Source organism: Bombus fervidus, chromosome 2 (genome assembly GCF_041682495.2).
Source record: "Bombus fervidus isolate BK054 chromosome 2, iyBomFerv1, whole genome shotgun sequence".
In the NCBI taxonomy this organism is placed as follows: Eukaryota; Metazoa; Arthropoda; class Insecta; order Hymenoptera; family Apidae; genus Bombus; species Bombus fervidus.
The window spans coordinates 16,974,912-16,995,619 of record NC_091518.1 but is presented as its reverse complement, the minus strand read 5'-3'; the positions used below and the strand labels follow the sequence as shown (position 1 = coordinate 16,995,619).

General features: G+C 33.1%; 1 protein-coding gene across 2 annotated transcripts; it reads right to left on the bottom strand.

The window, feature by feature from the left end:
* Positions 1-744: 744 nt before the first annotated feature.
* LOC139998190 (poly(A)-specific ribonuclease PARN) lies at positions 745-19,723 on the bottom strand. Of its 2 annotated transcripts, none has more exons than XM_072022543.1 (12): positions 19,553-19,722; positions 16,837-17,050; positions 16,204-16,479; positions 15,846-16,128; positions 15,649-15,770; positions 15,333-15,559; positions 15,190-15,259; positions 15,065-15,120; positions 14,895-14,981; positions 14,603-14,795; positions 4,006-4,094; positions 745-1,448 (listed from the first exon to the last, which is right to left on the bottom strand). In XM_072022543.1, exons 1-12 carry the CDS (start codon positions 19,569-19,571, stop codon positions 1,357-1,359), a joined length of 1,728 nt encoding a protein of 575 aa, XP_071878644.1. In that variant the 5' UTR covers positions 19,572-19,722; the 3' UTR covers positions 745-1,356. The 2 variants fall into 2 exon arrangements, with proteins under 2 accessions (XP_071878644.1, XP_071878645.1); XM_072022544.1 differs by lacking the exons at positions 745-1,448; positions 4,006-4,094 and adding exons at positions 6,002-6,234; positions 6,466-6,608 and having other exon boundaries at positions 19,553-19,723.
* Between the last annotated feature and the right edge of the window lie 985 nt (positions 19,724-20,708).

The following is a 20,708-nucleotide window of genomic DNA, read 5'->3' as shown; positions in this document are numbered from 1 at the left end:
GAGAAGTTTGTTAGAAACTACTGATTTTTTAGTTGGTTAGTAATTCTATAAAAGTTGCATTAAATAGTAGTATCTTAATGAACTACCAATGATATTTCCCGCGCAAATGGGAACTAGTATATAAACTAGTATATAAATATCAATTATCCATTTTTTAGTACAGGTTTGCGAAAGCATCGTGCAAGATATGACATGTATTTCATGATACAATAAACATAGAAACATACATATTCGAAATTTTCTCAGATAACACGATACGAGTAAAATATCAAATTTTGTAAGTTTTGAAGGAATGAATACATATACTTCTTCGCAAGTGCTTTCTCCTAAAAACAAATAATCAAACACAAAATACATAAATATCTACGGTATGTTACGAATTAGACAATTAAATTCCAATATATATGCAAATTGACAGCTTCTAGAGAAAAATTATTTCCTTTAGAAATAAAACCGAGCGTTTTAATGTATTGTAAAAGATACAATATTTTCAACGTGTTTAGAGAACCAAGAGCTTGACTATTTAATACTTTTTAAATAGCTAAATATTTCAATATTTAAATAATGTAACGAACGAGTAAAAGAATATTAATAAAAAAATTGTAAGTATTATTATATTATTAATAGATAATTTATAACAGAGGTATTAAAAGTATCAAAGAAAAATTATACTCGCTGATTATGAGTAGCGATGTTTATGAAAATATAGGGGGCTTTTCAAGAGATAAATAGCACGACAGACTGTCGACTTTCAGCAAGTGCTTTATTGTATTAATCCATTTAATGTTACATTTGATAACAGACTATATGTAATCTGCTGTATGTATAGAAAAAATATTTTGTCAAATCGTATATTTATTCCAAAGTATTTAACAATATAAAGCAGTTTCGACATGAAACTAGATACATACATATCTGCGTCAGGCTATTTGGCTACATTTCACAGATCATAATACATATATTTGTACTAATACATTGTGTTTAGTGAAAATATTTGATCTTATACGTATAAATATAAAATTCGATCAAAAATGCTAATTTACAGAACATAATGTTAATTTTTGGTTGACGTGTTATTACGATTCACTGTTTAATTTAGCGATTAAACGAAACGAAAGGATCAGTCATGTACATTTTTAATCGTAAATGTTTAATGCTTTTAAGTGCGTAAAAAAAAAAAAAAAAAATAGTGCCATGCAAAGTTTGAGTTATTATTGATATCATTATATTGATATTATGAACAAGAAATAAGATACAATAAAATATAGTCGAAATGTTTCAGGATTTTCCAACTTATTCACCGTCTCTTCAGAGGACGATATGTTATAATCTGAGACTTGGCTCTTGTGAATAATGCTATTCCCAAGAGTCAGCCTCAGGGAATTTCTGCTTCGTTTTTCGTGCATCACCTACGTCCGTACGGTCCTTCCGCTTCCGGCGTCGTTTCCCTGTGCACATAACAAAAATCGGTTTATGCGCGACGACATAACCCTTCGAGTTTATTAGTTGATACTAATACTTCATTTTTAATCGACTACTTCATAGGTGAATTTATATAGTATTTCAACACATACACACAGAAAAAAAGAGAAATAAAACATATCACTTGTAAATCAGTTGTAAACTAGAAAATTTTCTATTTCACACAGTCATTCTTTTGTAACATTACAATATCATCATTAATATGAGACATAACGAATGTGTTATAAAATATTCGAATGATTCGTAGATAACAGATTTTGTCTCGATACTACAATTTTAATTCTACTAATCATTCCATTACAAAAAGTAAAGATTACAAGATTGTACTTATTTTAGTTGTCAATTTATGGAACTGGATATTGCTATCATACAGCTGAAATATAAAATAATCTTGTAAAATCCGACAATAAAAGTAGAATAAAGTATTTTGAGTAATTTCGTTCTATATTTTGTAATTTATGATAAATATCACGAGTCGGTACAAATTTAAGCAAAATTGAAATTTTTGTTTGAAAGCAGCGTAGAAGTTTGAGCAATACAATTTCTCTTATCAATTAATATAACACCAATAAGTTAACAATCTAATCACAGAAATACAGTTACAAGTGACCACAATTTCATAAATTTTGCACATAACAAAATCGAAATTGTCTTTCACAATGTATTGCCTTACAATATGTAAATCGTTAATTACAAAGAATCTTCTTATGTAAAGTGCAACAACTCTGTCTTTTCTTTCCTTAAGTAGGATGTAAAAGACTCATATATATATATAAAAGAGTGTAAAACTTTCTTAAATAAAATGTAAAAAGTTAAATATATAAAATTCTTAGTTTATAAAAATGCCTCGAAAACGCATTCTAATAAATAACTTTCCTAAAAAGCGTATATCCATTCTTTTAATAATTATTAGTTGCAAAAGTCTTAAAGCACGTAGTTTTATAATATAAAATCTCTAAATTGTGATAATCATTATGATGTCATTATTCCACTTTTATGGAATCGATTTGTATATCCGCATTTTTAGAGTGGTCATTAGTTAAAGTCGTATACATAACGCCCAGCCATCGTGGATAGGTAAATGGAGATTCCTGAAGACGAAGTAAAGTGCACAAAACAAACTTTTTGTATATAAGACTTTGTTTTACAATCAGTAGATGTGTAACTGGATCAAATTTCGACAATATCGTTCTCCTCGTAAACGAAGTTGCATATACAAACACCTTGTTCTGCATCTTTAACTTGTCTTTACATGAGAAATCACCATTGGATTCGCTGCCACGATAGTTGAGACATTTTGTATATATCGTCACATGTAGCTTCAATTTCAGTTCCGTTGCATAATAATTGCAAATTCTATACATTTATCAAATGAAATATTTTATAAAAACAAATGTATAAAATATTAAATACAAAAGAAAACATGGTCATTAAATAATGAAAATCATATATACTAACAATATAGCATAAAACAAGGATTCCCCTCCTCGACTGTATAATACCCAGGGTCTCTTTTAAATTAAAAAATAAATACTTTCTAAAAACATGTCATCGAACTATTTATGTTTTAAAGAAACAAATTGAGTAAATTTAAGGAATTGACGATCGAGCACCAGGAACAATCCGCTATCGTTGCGTTGTCAACAAAATTAATCTTCGAAACCCGAGTAAAAATCACATTTCACTTCCTTCAATCCGTCTTAATCGCAATGTAATAAAGAAAAATTAGAGTAAAAATTTTTGCTAACATGATAAACAAACATTTCCCTCTACTGAATCGTTGTTCAATTTTACTTGACTGAGGTGAATTGCACAACAATTCTGAATTATTTTGTTTCTTATCATCTGAGCAAAATTTCTTTTTATCAAGCGCCAAGGTGTTTTTCGAGTTATTATAGACTTTCTCTACCACTACCGGTTTCGTTTTCGATTGTTTTTTGGTCCGGTTTCTTAGATGAGGACTAGCTGAGGGAGACGAAGTTGTACTAAACGTCTTTTTCAAGGAAAACGAAGATTCAACTGACGCTTCATTTTCTTTACACTTTGTCGAAACGGATGACTTTCTCTCAGGCAATTTATTGTTACACAAACCAGTTTGCACTGATACAGATTGTTGACCCGTGCCTTTGTTAGGATTACATTTCTTTGTTTTTCCCAGCTTGCAGTTACGATTGTTTAATATCAACGAATTATAACGATCGTCTTTGGCTGTGTTCGACAACTTTGTTTCAGTATTTTTTGAAATTTGCCTCGTATCGTCTACCTTGCAATTGTTATCAGTTTCCACGTTTCGTTTCATTATCATGTATTCCAGCATCGCGTCCTTCTTTCGTTCGTTCTGGAAATCCGTAGTCAAACTAACGCTCTTGTTTAATCTGATTTTCTGCCCGACCTTCATTTGTTCAAATAAGAACGTCTCGACGCCCTCGTGATAACTTGCACGGGGCCTCGACGTGGCTCTCGATCGTTCATGAGGATAGGAGCAAGGGATGATGGACTCTGATGATAATTCGAGGTCATTACCTGTGGCTACTTCCCAGCCATCGTCGTCCTTAGTAGTCTTCACGCCGTTCGTTGGCACGGAGTTTTCCCCTTTCTTCGGCGAGACAGCCCTACAATACAAAAAGTACCAAAATAGGAGCTATCCTCTTTGACATAACATTTTTTTTAATAAAAATTCTATGTCTTAAAAAGTAGACGAGTAAAATTTGTTACAAGACGTAAAGAATTATTGGGAAATTCATTAAATGCCAAGGCAGAAATTACATTAATGGTGAGTGTACAGAGGCACTTGTTCACTGCTACAAGTAAGTACATAATTATTCTATTTTTATATAAACTACCTTATAGCGTGAGTTATTTCTATTTTTTTCGGCCATTTGCAAAATTTCAAAGTATCAACTCGACCCATGGACTTTATTCGCATATCGAATAGTTTATAGCCTACTATATACATTGAGACAGAGAATATACGAAGCAAAGGACAAAGAGAAATTTTTCTTTCGATCATCGAGGAACGTCAGTTTTAAACAGCATTACAAATATCATACATAATCCAAACGTTTACAGCAATCAAACTAAACACTACTGTAAATGTATATACGTAGATACAAAGGACCAAATGGCTAGTTGACAGAACAACCGAATCAAAGTTAGAATTGTTATTCGTAAACCACGCATGATATCGTACAACCAATGTTTCTTACATACATCATTTTGCAATCATTTTCGTGCAACCATATCCTGCTGTGTATCTGTCTAACTGTTGTAATATGTTGAGATATGTAAAATTTTCCATACGCAGGATACTGTGCTCGAACGTTCGAAACATTCACGGGTACAAGTCACGCGTATTTATCCTGTTTACGTACGCATTTCGCGATCGTGCATAAAAAGGCGTCGATCTCTCTCCCGTGTAAGCATTGTATCGATTATTTTTATACCGAACGAGCACGATTATTGGCCAAAGTTTACGCAAAAAATAGATCAATTGCCTTTAGTCGTGCGCTATCGAGCATTAAAGAGTGGGAAGAATTTATTCGGTGCACGTGTTGAAGCTTGCCGCGGAAATGTTACCGCAACTGTGACCACAACTTATGAATATGCAGCATCACGTGCGTGCATGCGATGTACATCGTCGTTAAGTATGGCTGATCAGTGCAAGAATGTCAGATATCCTGTCAACTGGGAATTTTCTTCCAATCCGTGCCTTTCGCGAACATCAACCATGTCACCAACTGGAATGGCTGAAGTTAACGAGTCTTCGAATCGCTCCTTCTCCCCCTGCGTTAACGAACCTAACTCAGGATATATTTTGACTTTACGGTATTCACAAGACGGAACGGCTGCGTAAATTGTGCATTTTTATGGTTGTAAATCACGTTAAGATACTTTCTCCATTCTTGAACTTTGTCGAGGCTCAAACAGGTTTCGATGAAAACGTATACATCGAAATCGAAAGGGTTTGATGCGGATTGCTATGAATCTGTAATTAAGAGATCTTTTGTTGTTTTCGCTGAAATAAACGACGTGGATTCGAAACATGCGAAATAATGATAAATTATACTAAATGCGACACTTGCTTAATAATAAAAACAATAATAACAGCGAGCAACAACGATGCCGGCCGAGCAACTAAGAGTTGAGAATTTTTCTCCAGAACGAAAATACCAGTTCTTAAAGAGATAGAAAAGAAATGGAAAGGGAAGAGACAGTTAATGTAAAAGAAAGAAAGTAAGAGTGAGGTGGGAAGACTTAGAGAAACTGAGAAAATAACAAGTGAGAGAATCGAATGTAATCGAAAAGATCTAGACGTGATTGATATCTTGGAGATTATGAATAGAAAGTAGGGAAAGAATTAGGAATCTGGTCACCAAATTTGTACAGAAATGATTAGGTTGCCGTAGAAAAAATCGTGAGATCCGTACATAAAAAATAATATTTTTAAAAAGGTGGAAAAAGCGCAGGTAGATGATGACCTTATGCTAGTGTAGTGATTGCGGCGCATGTTCGATTTCAAAAATAAATTAAATTAGCGTATATTCGTTCAATTCTTGATTTTATTTTCAGAAAAATAATTCATTCTAGTGAAACATGCCGTTTACGATCTCCCTAAGATACGCAACGATTCGTATACCCGTTTCGTTGCATCCCTTCCAACAGTACATAGCGAATCTCAGTCCGCGCAAGTAGTGCTCCATCTTGTGCATTGTTCCATTAAAACTAATCCTTTCGAAGGGATTGAAACGAATTCTGCAATAAAATGTTGCAATTATACATATAAGCTTTTAAACAAATAGTCGCACACAGCAATATGTACTGTTAATGTCAAAAAAGAAGTAATTGATTAAAAACGTAAAATGACCATATACGTTACAATTGAGTTATTCATTTACGTATACTGTTAATATAAATTTTAGATTGCGAAAGTGCGGAAAGACTTTCTGTAATTTACTGAATTTCGTAATTAAAAGGTCAACGCACCGTCAGGATGATATGATATTATTCCAGAAATGTAAAGAGGCTATCTTCGTGGAAAATGAGGAAAGAATGTCCGGATCCTTTGAACAAGCTTTAACGCATTTTGTTGGAGGTACGATCCCATTGTCACAACCCTGGCAGCAACCCTATGAGACAGACAGATCAGACTCGCTGGCAACACGGTATTAATAAGGCGCCCACGTGCCCGACCAATTACTATGTTCATAACTCTCGTCATTTCACGGAATGGTAACTACGTTATAACTACAAACACAACGAGTGACTGTCAAGCGTTTTATTACATCCCAGAACGAAACCTTGAACTTTGTGCAGCGGATATGTATCTCGTATCTGTGTAAACTTCCGCGAAAGCATTGAATAACAAGGAATTCTATGCGAGTATGGCTCGAATTATTTCACGACATTCCGATTATTATTCCGAAACTAGATATTCCCATTCGCATTCGCCGGTTAATGCATGCGAACGTGTCTCGAATCGAGACAACGTGTTGCGTGTAAAGGGATGCGAGTTACGACCCCCATAGTTTTTCAAGCATTCGTGACCATACGATATTATTGTCAATGAAAGTTTACAGATTCCCAAAGACTAACGATGATTCGATGAAACGAACGAAGAGAGTTTAAATTTGTTAGATACGACCATACAAGTTTCTTTTCTGATAAGATATTCGTTTATGTTTAATATGAAACGCGAGCCTATACGTAAACAGGTAGATGTCCTGGAATTTTCAAGAATACGATTCTATTTAAAAACTACAAGATGAATTAAATTTCGTAATAAAAGTTTTCTCAAGCTTCTTTCGCTCTTTATGTTCTTCTCGTCAAATTAAAGTACCTGAATTGTCTTTGATATTTGAAGGATTTTATGCGCATCTTCACAACATAATTTCAAATGTAAAAAGAGGTTGATAGTAGGATAGAGAAAAAATTAATTTCCCAGAATGCGAAATCGACTCGGAAATAACGCTAATGAGGTAGCAGCCCAACGAGTATACATACTTTGAAGAAAAAGACAGTGAAAGAAGAAAATAAATTGCAAAAAGAACAGAAAAATTGGAGGCATGTTAAACGCATTACAGCCGCGATCCCGAAGGCATAATACAGATACAGGGGCTGTGCTCGGATACAAGATATACTAGCTGCTCTAAAGTATTTGCATTATGCATGGAAATCTACTACCTCCTGCTAGGTGTAAGTACCTTTTTCAAACCACAAACATTATCTCGACGCATGAAAATATCATCAGATATTCCCATAAAGCCAACCCATTAGACGTCAATACTGTTTCTAACAGAAATAATACGTCTCACTTTTTCGCTTATTTTCTCTGTCAATCTCATGCAACCCGATAACATGACACTTACATAAAACACGCCTCGTTCTTCATTGGCAATGTTGACATCTTACTTAGAAAATGCCGACACAACATTATAACTTCATCAAAGATTTATGCCATACGATTAAAATATAATGGAATTGATTCCATGGAATCAAACGATACAAAAACATTATGACATAAAATATTAATAATAAACCTTTATTAATACTCTACTAATTACCAATACTTTTTTCTCGTTGAGTCGGAGAAAAGCGTTCTACAAAACGTTAAAAATCATACGGTTACGATGAAATAGGTAAAACGTTACGTTGCCTCCTCGAAAGCTAAAGAAAGAAAGTGATGGTTCTTGTCTACCAAAATAACACTTCTGACCGCGCGAAGATTACTTACAATTAGATTGTACCGGCATGGCACTCGACGATCAGCGATCCTACAGCGTTATTACTGGCTTTTTCCGTAATAAGCCAATTTATCCCGAACGCGGTTGAATTTTAATCTTTTTCTAAACTGCGGCACTGGAAGAGGCTACGTATTGGTCAGATCGGATCCACCGCTTCAAGGCAGGTAATTACGAGAGTGGTCGAGCGCGGTAACCTGTTTCATCGTGGCAATTAATATACACGCGTGGAAGAATGGGACAATTTTTTGGCCGCATTAGTAATGAAACATACGAGGCATAAATAAAATTTATTGAACAGTCGCGGAACGATCGAAGTATAAATTCGTGTCCCGTGGTTCGATAACCGTGTCGACCAAGTTCGACCTGCCTAATGGCCGTTCGACGTAATAAAAATCCTCACCACTGTTGCTACAACGTTCGCGTCGTTCGTACCACTTGCTGCATGGTGACGAGCAGGAATTTATTGCGATCAACTCACCGGCTCGATACCAACGCAACCGAAGTAGATGTCTAATAATCTCTTTAATAAACGAATTGCCGTTGCAATAAATAACATTTAATAGGCGTGCTACGTGCGATTCCTTTCGAAGGTGGGAAGTAATCTAGCTGGGCCGAGGGTTAATGTCCCGCCGCGCTGGTTGATATTAATAGCTTAATGCACAGCCGTACAGTGATCCGCCTCGTAAATCGTCATTACTTGCCGCGAATTGCTTCGATTCGCGAGCTGTCCATTGAAATCACCAGGGTGTAGTTACGCCGCCAGATATGCAAAGTGACCAGACTCTTCGTCACCGCTGTTTCTTGCGCGCACGAAGAAAAGTTTTAATTACACGCGGGATAATGAGATATTGCCGTCTGCTTTCATTTGCAGAGCAAATTATAATTTTAAACTGATAATACGTTGTTCGATTTGTTTTATCAATGTCCTCGGAATGCAAATGATTACTTGTTCGATAATAAAATTATTAATGCGTTTTTAAAAGTATAATGTCAATAACATTTCCTTTTTAACTAACGTTATAAAGAAAAACTGACATAATACGTTTCACTGCGCTCCGCCTGATCCTATTTACACTACGTTAACGAGTAATTAAGGATATATTACGAAACAAGTCGAACAAAACTTGTTGCAGACGTTAACCGCACTTAACGATAATCGGAATAATACATTCGAATAACGTACGCTATATTTATTCAATTCGAGCATTGTAAGCTATTCAATTAATACAATAACGTTATCTTTCTATAAACGAAAATGAATAATATAATTGAAAGTCCTTTATACTGTCAATTATAAAGTAAGGGTGACACTTGTATCATTTTTCATTCTCATATCAACCACATCCAACCCGGTTACGCTGTAACCAATTTTCGCGATACTTCGATAACAAAACAAACGTACAAATTTCCCTGCGATCTACACTTTTGTCCACCTTCGATCCACCTGCGCTTGCCTCAAAACACTCAATCATAGGAACCAACCAGATATAAAACCTAGAACAAACCCTATTTCAAAAGAATAATCGCACACGACCAGTCTTTCTTGGTAAAGAAGAATAAACCTGACAAGCGACAATAACAAACAGGAGTATTCAAAATTAATAAAGCACCGCGAGGGTATCGAAACTATGTCCGTGGATAGGCGCGCGCAATCACGGCACGCGAACCAACATCGTCGATAAATTACTGGTCGCGCACGGTGTTTCCGCGTGACACGAAAGCTTCGTCCGAAGGAAAGAAGCTTCTCGTGCACACGACCGAAGGATAGCTGGGGCACTCCAGAACGCGGTACCAGATAAAAGTCGCATGCGACACAGAAGCAGTCCGCGATGGTGTTGGCGCGCGTTTGCGGAGTGATGCATTGGTACCGCCAAGTGATATATGCTTATGGGGCATGCCAGAGTACCGAACACGCACATGCACACACACGCGCGCTCTCATGCCCAAGACTAGGTAAGAGATACACGTGCGTCCGGCTACGGCGTGTTCATTATGTACTTCGGCGAATCATAAAGCAGACACGGAGGGGGAGTGAAAAAATGAAGGATTAAAGTCGCGGTGAATTTTCCGACCGGATCCGAGTAACCACGTCGGAGAACGCAAAGAAATCAGACGAGTGCGTATGTGTGTGTTGAGGCCACGACTTTTCCGATCGATATGATTTAAATGGCGTTTTAAGAAAGCGAGATCCACTGAGAAAGAAAAAACGGCGCGCCGGTGTTCAACTCAAATTGTAATTTATACGGCTATTACCGGGCCACACGTTGACCATTATAAATTGTCGCTGTATCTGCTGGCGTTCTTATTTATAGTTGGCAAATAAATACCGCGATAATACGCCGCGGCCACGGCGTATTTGCGATTCTAATAGCCGTGCATTTAGCACGGCGCGGTACATTCGGGTAAACGCGAATGACGCATGGCGAGGGTAATTAAGCAATTACGGGAGTACAATGTTCTTGTCGCTCGGGGGAGAATAAATGTTCGCGTGCCGTCCTGGGATTGTAACGAGGAAAGTGATTTCGAATGGAATTAAATTCCTGTAACTTGTGTGCAGAGAGATGGTTTCTTTTTCAGGGTGAATTTTTAAGTACTTATATAAATACTTGGGCTTAGAAATTGTAATTTTTAACGAATTATGCTCGATGAAACGTGGATACAGTAGAAACTTACTAGAAATGATGTTAAGTATTTATTGATAACGAGGAATATAAAGAATTAACTAAATTTGAATTTATGAAGATATTATAAATGAGTGGAATTAATTAATTAATTAACCTTGTTTATAGAATAACGATGTTTATTTAAGATGTTTCTGACGAACCTACAGAATCCAAAATACAGTTTATCAATGAGCCGTTTAGTTTGATAAAAAATGCCTATGGTCTAGGCAGGACAAGTCAAAAAGAAAGTGAACAGAAATGTACAGCGACTCAACAGAAGCAGTAATTATCGTTAGAAATTTCGTAAAATTTTCTTAACTTGGCAAATTCAGATTTTTATGAATGCAAGGAAATGAAGAATCTCTAGAGATTTATTTCACTCCCGAAATATTAAATTATAGAGTAGGCACTTTACCGTGGATAGTTTGTATATACTGTTTTGCACGTTTAAATGTGTTATAACTACACGAACATCCGCAGTCTAGTTATCATTAGTAGCTGTTATGTCTTCTCCCGGAGAACATAAAATCTTTCAAATTTCTTATAGATCATCAAAGTCTCGCGTCCTGAATTCTTGTACCTAACTAAATACATACTTAACATTTTGTGTTGCATTAATTATGTACATAGCTGTCGAACGAATGAGTATCTTTAATCATTTCGTGCGACGTATAATAACGTTGGTAATTCAACAGCGTAGTAACTAAACGGTAAAATGAACAGAAGAAACTGGTACAGGATACTCACCAACGAACTAGTTTGATTGCGAGCAAATATGTAGCATTTTTTTTTTTTTTTTTTTTTTTTAAGTGTAAAGAAGTGTATCCTCCGATTCCAATTTGAGAATCCATCGCAGTAGCTGTCCACGTGTCAGATGTAACTGATTCATACGCGCGCATTTGCATTGCGGTCGCGTCCTCGTCGAGCGACACGACACGTTATTCGAAGCATGTTACATTATTCTAATCAAGACCCTAATACCAGCGTCCTTTTGCTTTTATTCGCACGTAGGCAATGCGGCTCGTTTGTACTTGTAATGATCGCGATCAGGCAGGGTATTATATGTCGCCGCGATTCGACTCTATGAGCAATTTTGAGCTGTCTTTTCATTCGAACAAACCATTTCCTCTCTAAATTTTCTCAAACGTATCGGTTTATATAATACAATTTAATACGAACAGGTTTTGTTCCCCTGATCATTCTCAACTTGGTCACTAATAACCATAAAAGGTGTGTGTGACCTCGAACAAATAATAAAAAAAGAAAAACATTCTCTCTATTTCCTAAAAGCTTTGGGGAAACTAAATTAGATCTGGCTTATTATTTTATAAATTATAAAGTATTATGTATCTATATATGAGTAATCAACCGTTTTGAATATTACATGGAATATCTTGACAGTATTACGTTTGAGATATAAAGTTCCTAGTTAATCCACTGAATATAAAAATTGCTTAATTTGTAGGAAAACACGATAAAGGACTTTAATTTTTTTTAAATCTCTTCTTGCGAAAGTATCAATATTAACTACATTTTTAAATAAAAATTAATAATAAATAAGGATATTAGCTTTGATTAATCGACCAAATTGTAACCATTTTCCAACTTGCGGTATAATAATAATTGTATTGATTAAGAGAATTATATATATATATATATATATATATCCGTTTTATCTATTTAGAACTGCATAACATTAGCTAATAACCAATTTCGTTATATATATCTTAAAATATGTAGGGTAACTGAAAGTAAAAGTAAAGACAATTTTCTTCCACTCCGTTCAACTCCTACTACATCATCAAAAAGTCAAAGTTGACATATAATTTTTCATCCAAATAATAACAAGTTTCCTCCTGGAATAATTTACAACATACCCATCTAAAACACATAATTAAGAAAGTCCAAGTTACTACTTGCTAAAGTACTTGTGTCTAACATTATATGAAACAACATTAATTCCCTCTTTCGATTTCATTCGTAAATCTCGTAGGTTCATTAATCATAGCTTAGAAGTCATTTTTCAATACGCATCGATCAATTTATTGATACCCGCCAGATCGATACTCGATCGGCGCATCCGATAAGTTCCGTCGGCAAGGGCGAGGAACTCTGATTTACTGGCGACTTTAGCATCGTGATGATCATGAGAAGGAACGAAGTGGCAAAGGAGTGGACGAAGAAAGATGAAGCATCGAACGAACCAAGCACAAGAGAAAGAAGAAGAGTACAGGCGGCATAGGAAACAGGAGAAAGAGGAAGTCAAGGCACGCGTGTAACAAGCGTCGCTGGCATTAATTTAAAATGAGCTCTACGACCCTATGCAAATCTTTCGTGTACAGGAAATTCTAAGAAGTCGACTATAGCTTGAAACGTTGCCTCCCTCTGCTCATCCACACCCCTTCTGTCCGCTTTGCGGCGATGCTCGCTTGAAATTATTATTGTGCACACGCGCAACTCATTCCGCAGTCTCCTATAATGCGTTAACTTCCTTCTTTTAAACTATGAGACGCTACCTCTTGCCAGCGTTTAATATCCCGCATCCCGCGGTATCAACAGTATCATCCTTGGCTAAGATAACTTATGACTATGATGGACTGAGCTATGTGCCGCCACTCGTTACTATCATTATGCTCATTCATCGAAGATACCGCTGTAGATGTTCGCGACAAGCAATAAAATTAGTCGACAGAAATTACGACGACTGAGCGAAATACATGATCGAAAAGCAATAAATCAACGAGTCAAGAAGAAAAACAATCACAGCTACCGAGAAGCTGAGAAATTAACGAGGGAAACTTGATAATTTTATATCAACAGGCACAACATAGTGTAACATTACATCTGCATAATATGTTGCCTTATGTGTCCAAAATTGGAGAAAAGTTTCATTCATATAAGATTCATATGAGGTGTAGAAGAGATACTTAACAGTTTGCCATTATAGTGAATTAAAGCAATACGTTTACCGGATACTATGTTCTGTTTTTTGAATTATTACTACAACATATACATACAATCATGTACAGGCTGTTCACGCTATTAATAGTTTGGCCAACGTTTTTCTCAAACGGTAAACGATAAGTACGAGGAAAAAATGAAAGAAAAAGAAGATGAATGGTTGTAAATGAAATATGTTTTCACGATAATACCTTTTCGCAAGTGGAAAAATGCATGTTCATTTTGCAGTTGCACTATTTTTTCTTTTAATGAAAGGCTTCCCTTTTGTTTGCATAAATCGAATCCTTTTGCCATTCTACGAAAAAAAGATAAATAGAGTAACGTGGCCGAAAACTGATTAAACTCAAAAATATTTTAACTTTAATTTTGTAGTATTTATCATATGTAAGACAAAGAAAACATAGATACAAGGGTACTCCGTTTCATCTTTCCTTGTTTTTCATAAAGAGATATTATCGTGAATATGTAGTTCATTTATAACCATTCGTCTTCTTTCTCTTTCATTTTTTCCTCATACTTATCATTTACGAGAAAAATACTGGATACTAATAGCGTTAACAGCCTGTATATAAAGTTGAAAAATAAAATCTGAATATCACACATATGCTGATAGTGTGATGCTGGTAGTAAATATGTTAAAGGTTATTCAATGGTTGTTTAAAGTTAAGAAACGTGTGATGTAAGAATAATTCATTAAGAATAAATTGTTTGATTCCAAACTAAAAATATAAATGTATTCATTGTAATTATGCTTACTCAGACGAGGATAATTTTCGTTTACGATCTCCTGCACCAACGGTCACCCCTAGAGAAGCTTGATAATCAGCATACCTTTGAATCTTATAGGTATTCGTTTTACCTAGAATTTTCATTACTGCATTAACTTGATCTCGACGGTATAGTCCTATGTATGCAGACGTGTCATCTAACCATGACACATGCACACCTCCTGTAACAGTTATATCAGTTACATTAAAACAATAACATTTATATAAATGTTGGTGGTGATTATCGAGTAAATGGAAGAATTTTGTAACTGTATACTTACCAAATGGACTAAACAATTGAGATATATCATTAAATCTCCACTCTTTCGGGAATGTTATATGTAATATATGATCTCTATTTGGATTAGCTGACAAAGAAAACGTATATTATTAACATAAGATTCACCTTAAAATATATGAATAAAAAGGCAAAATTTAAAATGATACTTACGATCTTCTCCGACAACGTTTATGTACGGAATATCTTTCAATCTTGCTATGAGGAGTCTATAACAAAATAATAAATTAAACACTATAATAGACATGATAAATGATATTAAATGTAATAACACGTACTTGTTTACAAAAGGGTCGAGTAATGATGAATCCGATAAAACTATCGGCACTTCGGGGTTTTGTAAGGAACCTAAAAAAGAATATTTCTAGTGAAAAAAGTTTACAGATCATGTTCTCAGGATAAAATCATGTCAGTTACTAACCAAGATAATTAGACAATGCAATGAAACATATTCCAGTTATATATGCATCGTAACCGGCCTCGTGACATTTTTCTGCCATCGTTGAATAACTTCTGCCATCGATAGGTTCCACTTCTGTAATTTTAAACGGTGATTTACTAACTGTTTCTAGCAATATACCTAAATTCGACGATGGTACATTTTCCTTGAATTGCTGCGAATGGCAAATTATTTTTGTATCTAAAATTCTATAAAAAAAAAAAAAATATCATATATAATAATCATATTTATTAAGATATAATAGTAATGTTCAGAAAAAAACGTGGGAAACTCTTACCTTGGAAATAGACCATGAAGAAGAGACTTAAATTCCAAATATGATTCTGGCAAATATCCAAAAAATTGATGGATTATATGACAGAGATCTAGTAACATATTATGACCAACTATTAACTTTCCCTGAAATAAAAATATGTATCATTATAGATTACACCTTACTTACTTGATAAATTAAACACGATTAACAAAACGCACAGAATCTGAAATTTTTCTCATGAGTATACTTAATCCAACTGCATGTTGAATTTCTGTCCTTTCTTTCTCTCTTTTCTCAATCTCTCTTTGTTCTTCTTCTTCTTTAGTTCCTAATCTTTGTACAATGAGATTACATCCAAAATTCTCCATTTTACTTTCAATCCTCAATTTATTTGGCCACCTCAGCTTTGCTTCCTGATAAACTAGTCGTCTGATAAAAGCACTACACTTATCAATCACTAGTTCTTCTTCTTCGGAAGTGATGAATTCATCCATCTTTCTACTAAAATGGTTTTCAATTAAACTTCGTTTATATTAATGATGGAGAAACGTTGTTTAAAATTAAAATTATTTTTACCAAATTTCTTCGATCTGAGGCCTCTCAACATCCGAAATAGGCAAAATCTCTGATGTCTCCTCCCTTATTTTTTGCTTTTCCTCTAATCGTTTGATCAATTTTTCTTCTTCGCTTGGTGTTAAATAAGGAATGCCTAATTTGAAAAGTTTATTGAAGTCGAATTCTTGCGATGCCAAAAACGACATACAGGATGTCTGACACATGAATCTCAAATCCGTAGCTGTACGGTTTAGAGGACGCGGGAACACGTAAAAATTGTATGACCGTTGATTGTACCTACAAAAAAAGAACGATTATATTAACACAAATCTGGAAATATATATAGATACGAACACCCCGTTAATAAGCAATCAGACATACAATCAGTTTATAATAGTAAATTAATATTATAGCTGCCGAAAATGTTGATACTTATTAACTGGATTATTAACTTAACTGAATAAAAAATTACTTTCATAAATTTTCAAATTAGCAAGAATATTTCGTACTTGAAAAATAATAGGTATTCACAAAAATCTATTATATATGCTATGTATTTATCTATTTAGTAAAATATTAATGCATGAAATTTTAATTTGAAAACATTTCATTTAGTTAAAACTGCAAAAGTGTTTATTAAGATCAACTTCGTACTTTTGAGTTTTTGTATTGAATGTAAATACAGAAAGGCCAAATTGTATGAGAAGAAAATCCATTGATCCCGATCTCAATTTTGCATAATACTGAGCAGGTGTGTCAAAGGCACCAGCATCAGGCCCTGAATTCAGTCCTGTAAATTCACCATCAATGGCAAGGAATGTTCCATTTTTTATAACTTCATCCAATTCCACAAGGACTTCTTGAAAATCTGCAAAAATTTTCAAAACTTTACTTGTATCAAACATTGCATTGATTTTAGTTACTTTATTTATATCCTACTTTATATATATTCGTGATGATTGAGAGAGGAATTTTTAGAGTTATTTATAGAATCATTATTAATTATTGATAACATTTATTATTACATTATAATAACTATTAATTAAGTATAACAACAAGGACGCATCTTTTTCATTTATGATAAATTATTATATGTATATATTAAATTTAAGTATAAAACTAGAAAAATATATTAATTTAAAACATAGTAGTAATCGAATTTCGCGCTGATATACGGAAGGGACGTCTTCAGTGATCAAAGGTTGGTAGCATGTAGTGCTTTTAGGATTTTCAAATCTAACGCATTGGTCCGCGACACAGTGCGATAATTATTGTTAAATTAGTATAATAAATAAGTAACTTTTATAGTATTCTATACAAGATAGTACTATGCATAAATAATTGTGACGAAATTCATGATGCGACGTCATAAAATGAGTTCAACATTGCGTCCAGATGTAATACAGAAGCGCGGGATTTCACCGAGAAAAAAGGTAACGTAAATTTTCAAATTGTGAAATATATATATGTATAAACTATATTTTCATTTTCATACAAAGATTTTGTTTGCACACGTACACTATATATACTTAGAAAATAACATTCAACATTTAGTAAAGTAAATACTCGAGAATTTTTTATTTCAAATAATTCCAACTAAAGATAAAGTAATAGCAGGCTCTGATCTGACTTAATCATTCTCATTGGAGAAAATTTATAAATAGTGTTAATTTGAAGAAAATCGCAATTTAACTTTGATAATAAATAAACAGTCATTCATAAATGTAACACAAAATAAATTATATGAATTATTGAAACAATTTAATGAAAGAAGATAAGAATCGCATTGAAAGTAATAGCTGTATAGTTATATTAATCATTTAAATGCTTTAACAATACACTTGATAGATATAATCTTTTCTTCTTATCTAAATATACTTAATAAACTTATATCCATGCAACAAAACATGTTTAAAATAAAAATATTGTTTCGCAATAATAACAATTTTTCTTGCTCAAATTTTGAACAGATTGTGTAACCGACGTATCTATTTGGGATTAGTTTGATATTTTGAGAATAAAAATAATTTGCAATAGCTAATGATGCATATATATAAACAAAAAATAAAACTAGATATAATACAATGTCAAGATATTTCGGATAAGCATAATATTGAAAAATATTTTATTCATAGTTACTATTTAAATATTTTTAATTACTTATAATAGGAAATGGATCAGGCTATGAAGTAAAGAAAGCCATATTAATATAAAACATTAAACTTATATTTCCAGTTCCTCCAAATATATAAATTAAATTGAATCAAAAATTATAATATTCATATTTTCATCGTTTTAGCTACACTATATCATTATGACGTTCATATTATTTATAGATAATTATCTAAGTCTAACCTTATATAACTCTAACATAACTATATATCTTCCTTTTATATAGATGACATATAGTATAATGCCTAATATATTAAATTCGGTTACTAGAGTTTATTATTTGCAATGATATTTTAGAAATACACGGTTATACAAAAATAGAAAAATGGTATATTGAGAGATTGATTGTTAAATCTTTCATTAATTCTTTCATATATATATGTATATATATATCCATGAAAGATTTAACAATATATATATATATATATATATATATATATATATATATATATATATATATATATATATATATATATATATATATATATATATATATAGTTTACAACATTGTTTCTGTAATATTACTATGTTATAATATCATTATGATAATGTTATTGTAATACTGTACATTTCTTTGATTTCTTTCTTGCATACTATGATTGACGCTTACATTGCTGGATACTGCTGAACTCTTGCGATTGCAATGTGTTTTGTTCAAAATATAATATTTTTTACAACAAGTTCACAATAATTCCATCTCCAGCACTTTGTTTATTGCGCCAATTACATCTCAATAAACACTAAAATTTACTATATCAACTCCAAATTATACAAAACTTCATAACCTAAAAAGCTGTAGATTATTTTTAAACAATCATATTAGTTATCAAGAGATATAAAAAACAATACTATATAAAACGTTTCCACCAAAAGTTTATAAGTTACATATGTAATATTGCAATTTCATAAAGTAGTTACAAAATTTTATCAAAATGTATGCAGCAACAATAGCACGTCACGTGAGAGAGACAAATTTTGTTTTATGCTCTAATTTAATCTTTTCTTGATAACTGTTCACATTTTCACACGTTTAATTTTAAATAGACAACGTGTTTGTGTATAGAATCTTCATATTACAAATTAATTAGAGAAACTACAATATCATAAATATAATTATAAATGTAATAATTATAAATAATCCCACTCTCAATCATTATAAAAGCCGACAGTATAATGTTTATTTTTTACGATTACTCACTTAAAGAAGTCACTTCCATCTTTTTTTAACCTTGCTTTTACTTATCTACACTGAACTTACAACGGACATCTTCTATTTCTTTCCCGGAACTGAAATTAGACGCGAAAATTAACGGGGTCCATCGATCCTACACGATCTTCTCGTACTTGACCACATTAAGTAAGTAAATTAGAATGTGGACTCTATAGATAAAAATAACATCGTACATGGATTGCCATCTGGAGTAGAACTGACATACTGTTTCCTCACGCCGCGTTTATTATGCTTGAAAACCTAACGTAACCTAACCACCGACGAGATACAGAGTAGATGGTACATCACGGATCTGATACTTGATGTTTTTTTGTGTTCCACGTTTTTGAGGTCATCATTTTCGTGTCACGTGTGACGTTATCGACTCTATATAGTACTAACATAGACGAGATCTCGCTTGTGATACTAGTTTGAATGAAAAGTTTTTTATGAAATATCCGTATGATATAATGAGTAAAATATAAAATAGCATATCTAATGATCGAATAATCGCAATGCAGTATAGAATTTTATATTTCTACGATACTCCAAACAGCACTACAGACTATCAGAGTAGAAATTTCCTCTCCCTACATAGCTTTTAGAAATATTTAATCCGTATGTTTAGTAATTCAAAATTTTTTACCATTAGTGTTATTACCTGCCTATTTATATTTTTCTTTTATAAAAAATAAATAAATATGCTATTAGAAATCATACTCGATAAAAGATATTTCTATACTAATATCTTTTACTAATTATGAAAGTTATTTACTACTATAATTTAATAAAGTTGAACGTGTATATAATTTTTATTAGCTTCAAACATGTTGTTAAAAGTATGATAACCAAATGCAGATATAAGAAGGTAAAAAAACATTTTCGAAATATGAATGTATAATATCATTGATATTTCAATAAAAATAAAATACTCAAATAAAGTATAAAAGGATCAGAATTACGTCCATGCTACGATTATATTCAGTCACTGTACAATCAGGCAATATATTTCTTCATCTCCTATTATACAGTATTATTAAAGATACATTTATATAGTAAAAGATGAATATAGGTACCACTAACGAGAAAAGAAAAGACATATCAGGCAATCTATAGTCGAATTCTAGAACTAAAGTCACGCGAT

Excerpts from the sequence above, each read along its gene's own strand:
- LOC139998190 (XM_072022543.1), bottom strand. Across the intron at positions 14,982-15,064 it reads AAACGTTGTCGGAGAAGATC|CTAATCCAAATAGAGATCAT; the intron begins GTAAGTATCATT and ends TTTCTTTGTCAG. Across the intron at positions 1,449-4,005 it reads TGGCTGGGAAGTAGCCACAG|GGAAACGACGCCGGAAGCGG; the intron begins GTAATGACCTCG and ends TTATGTGCACAG.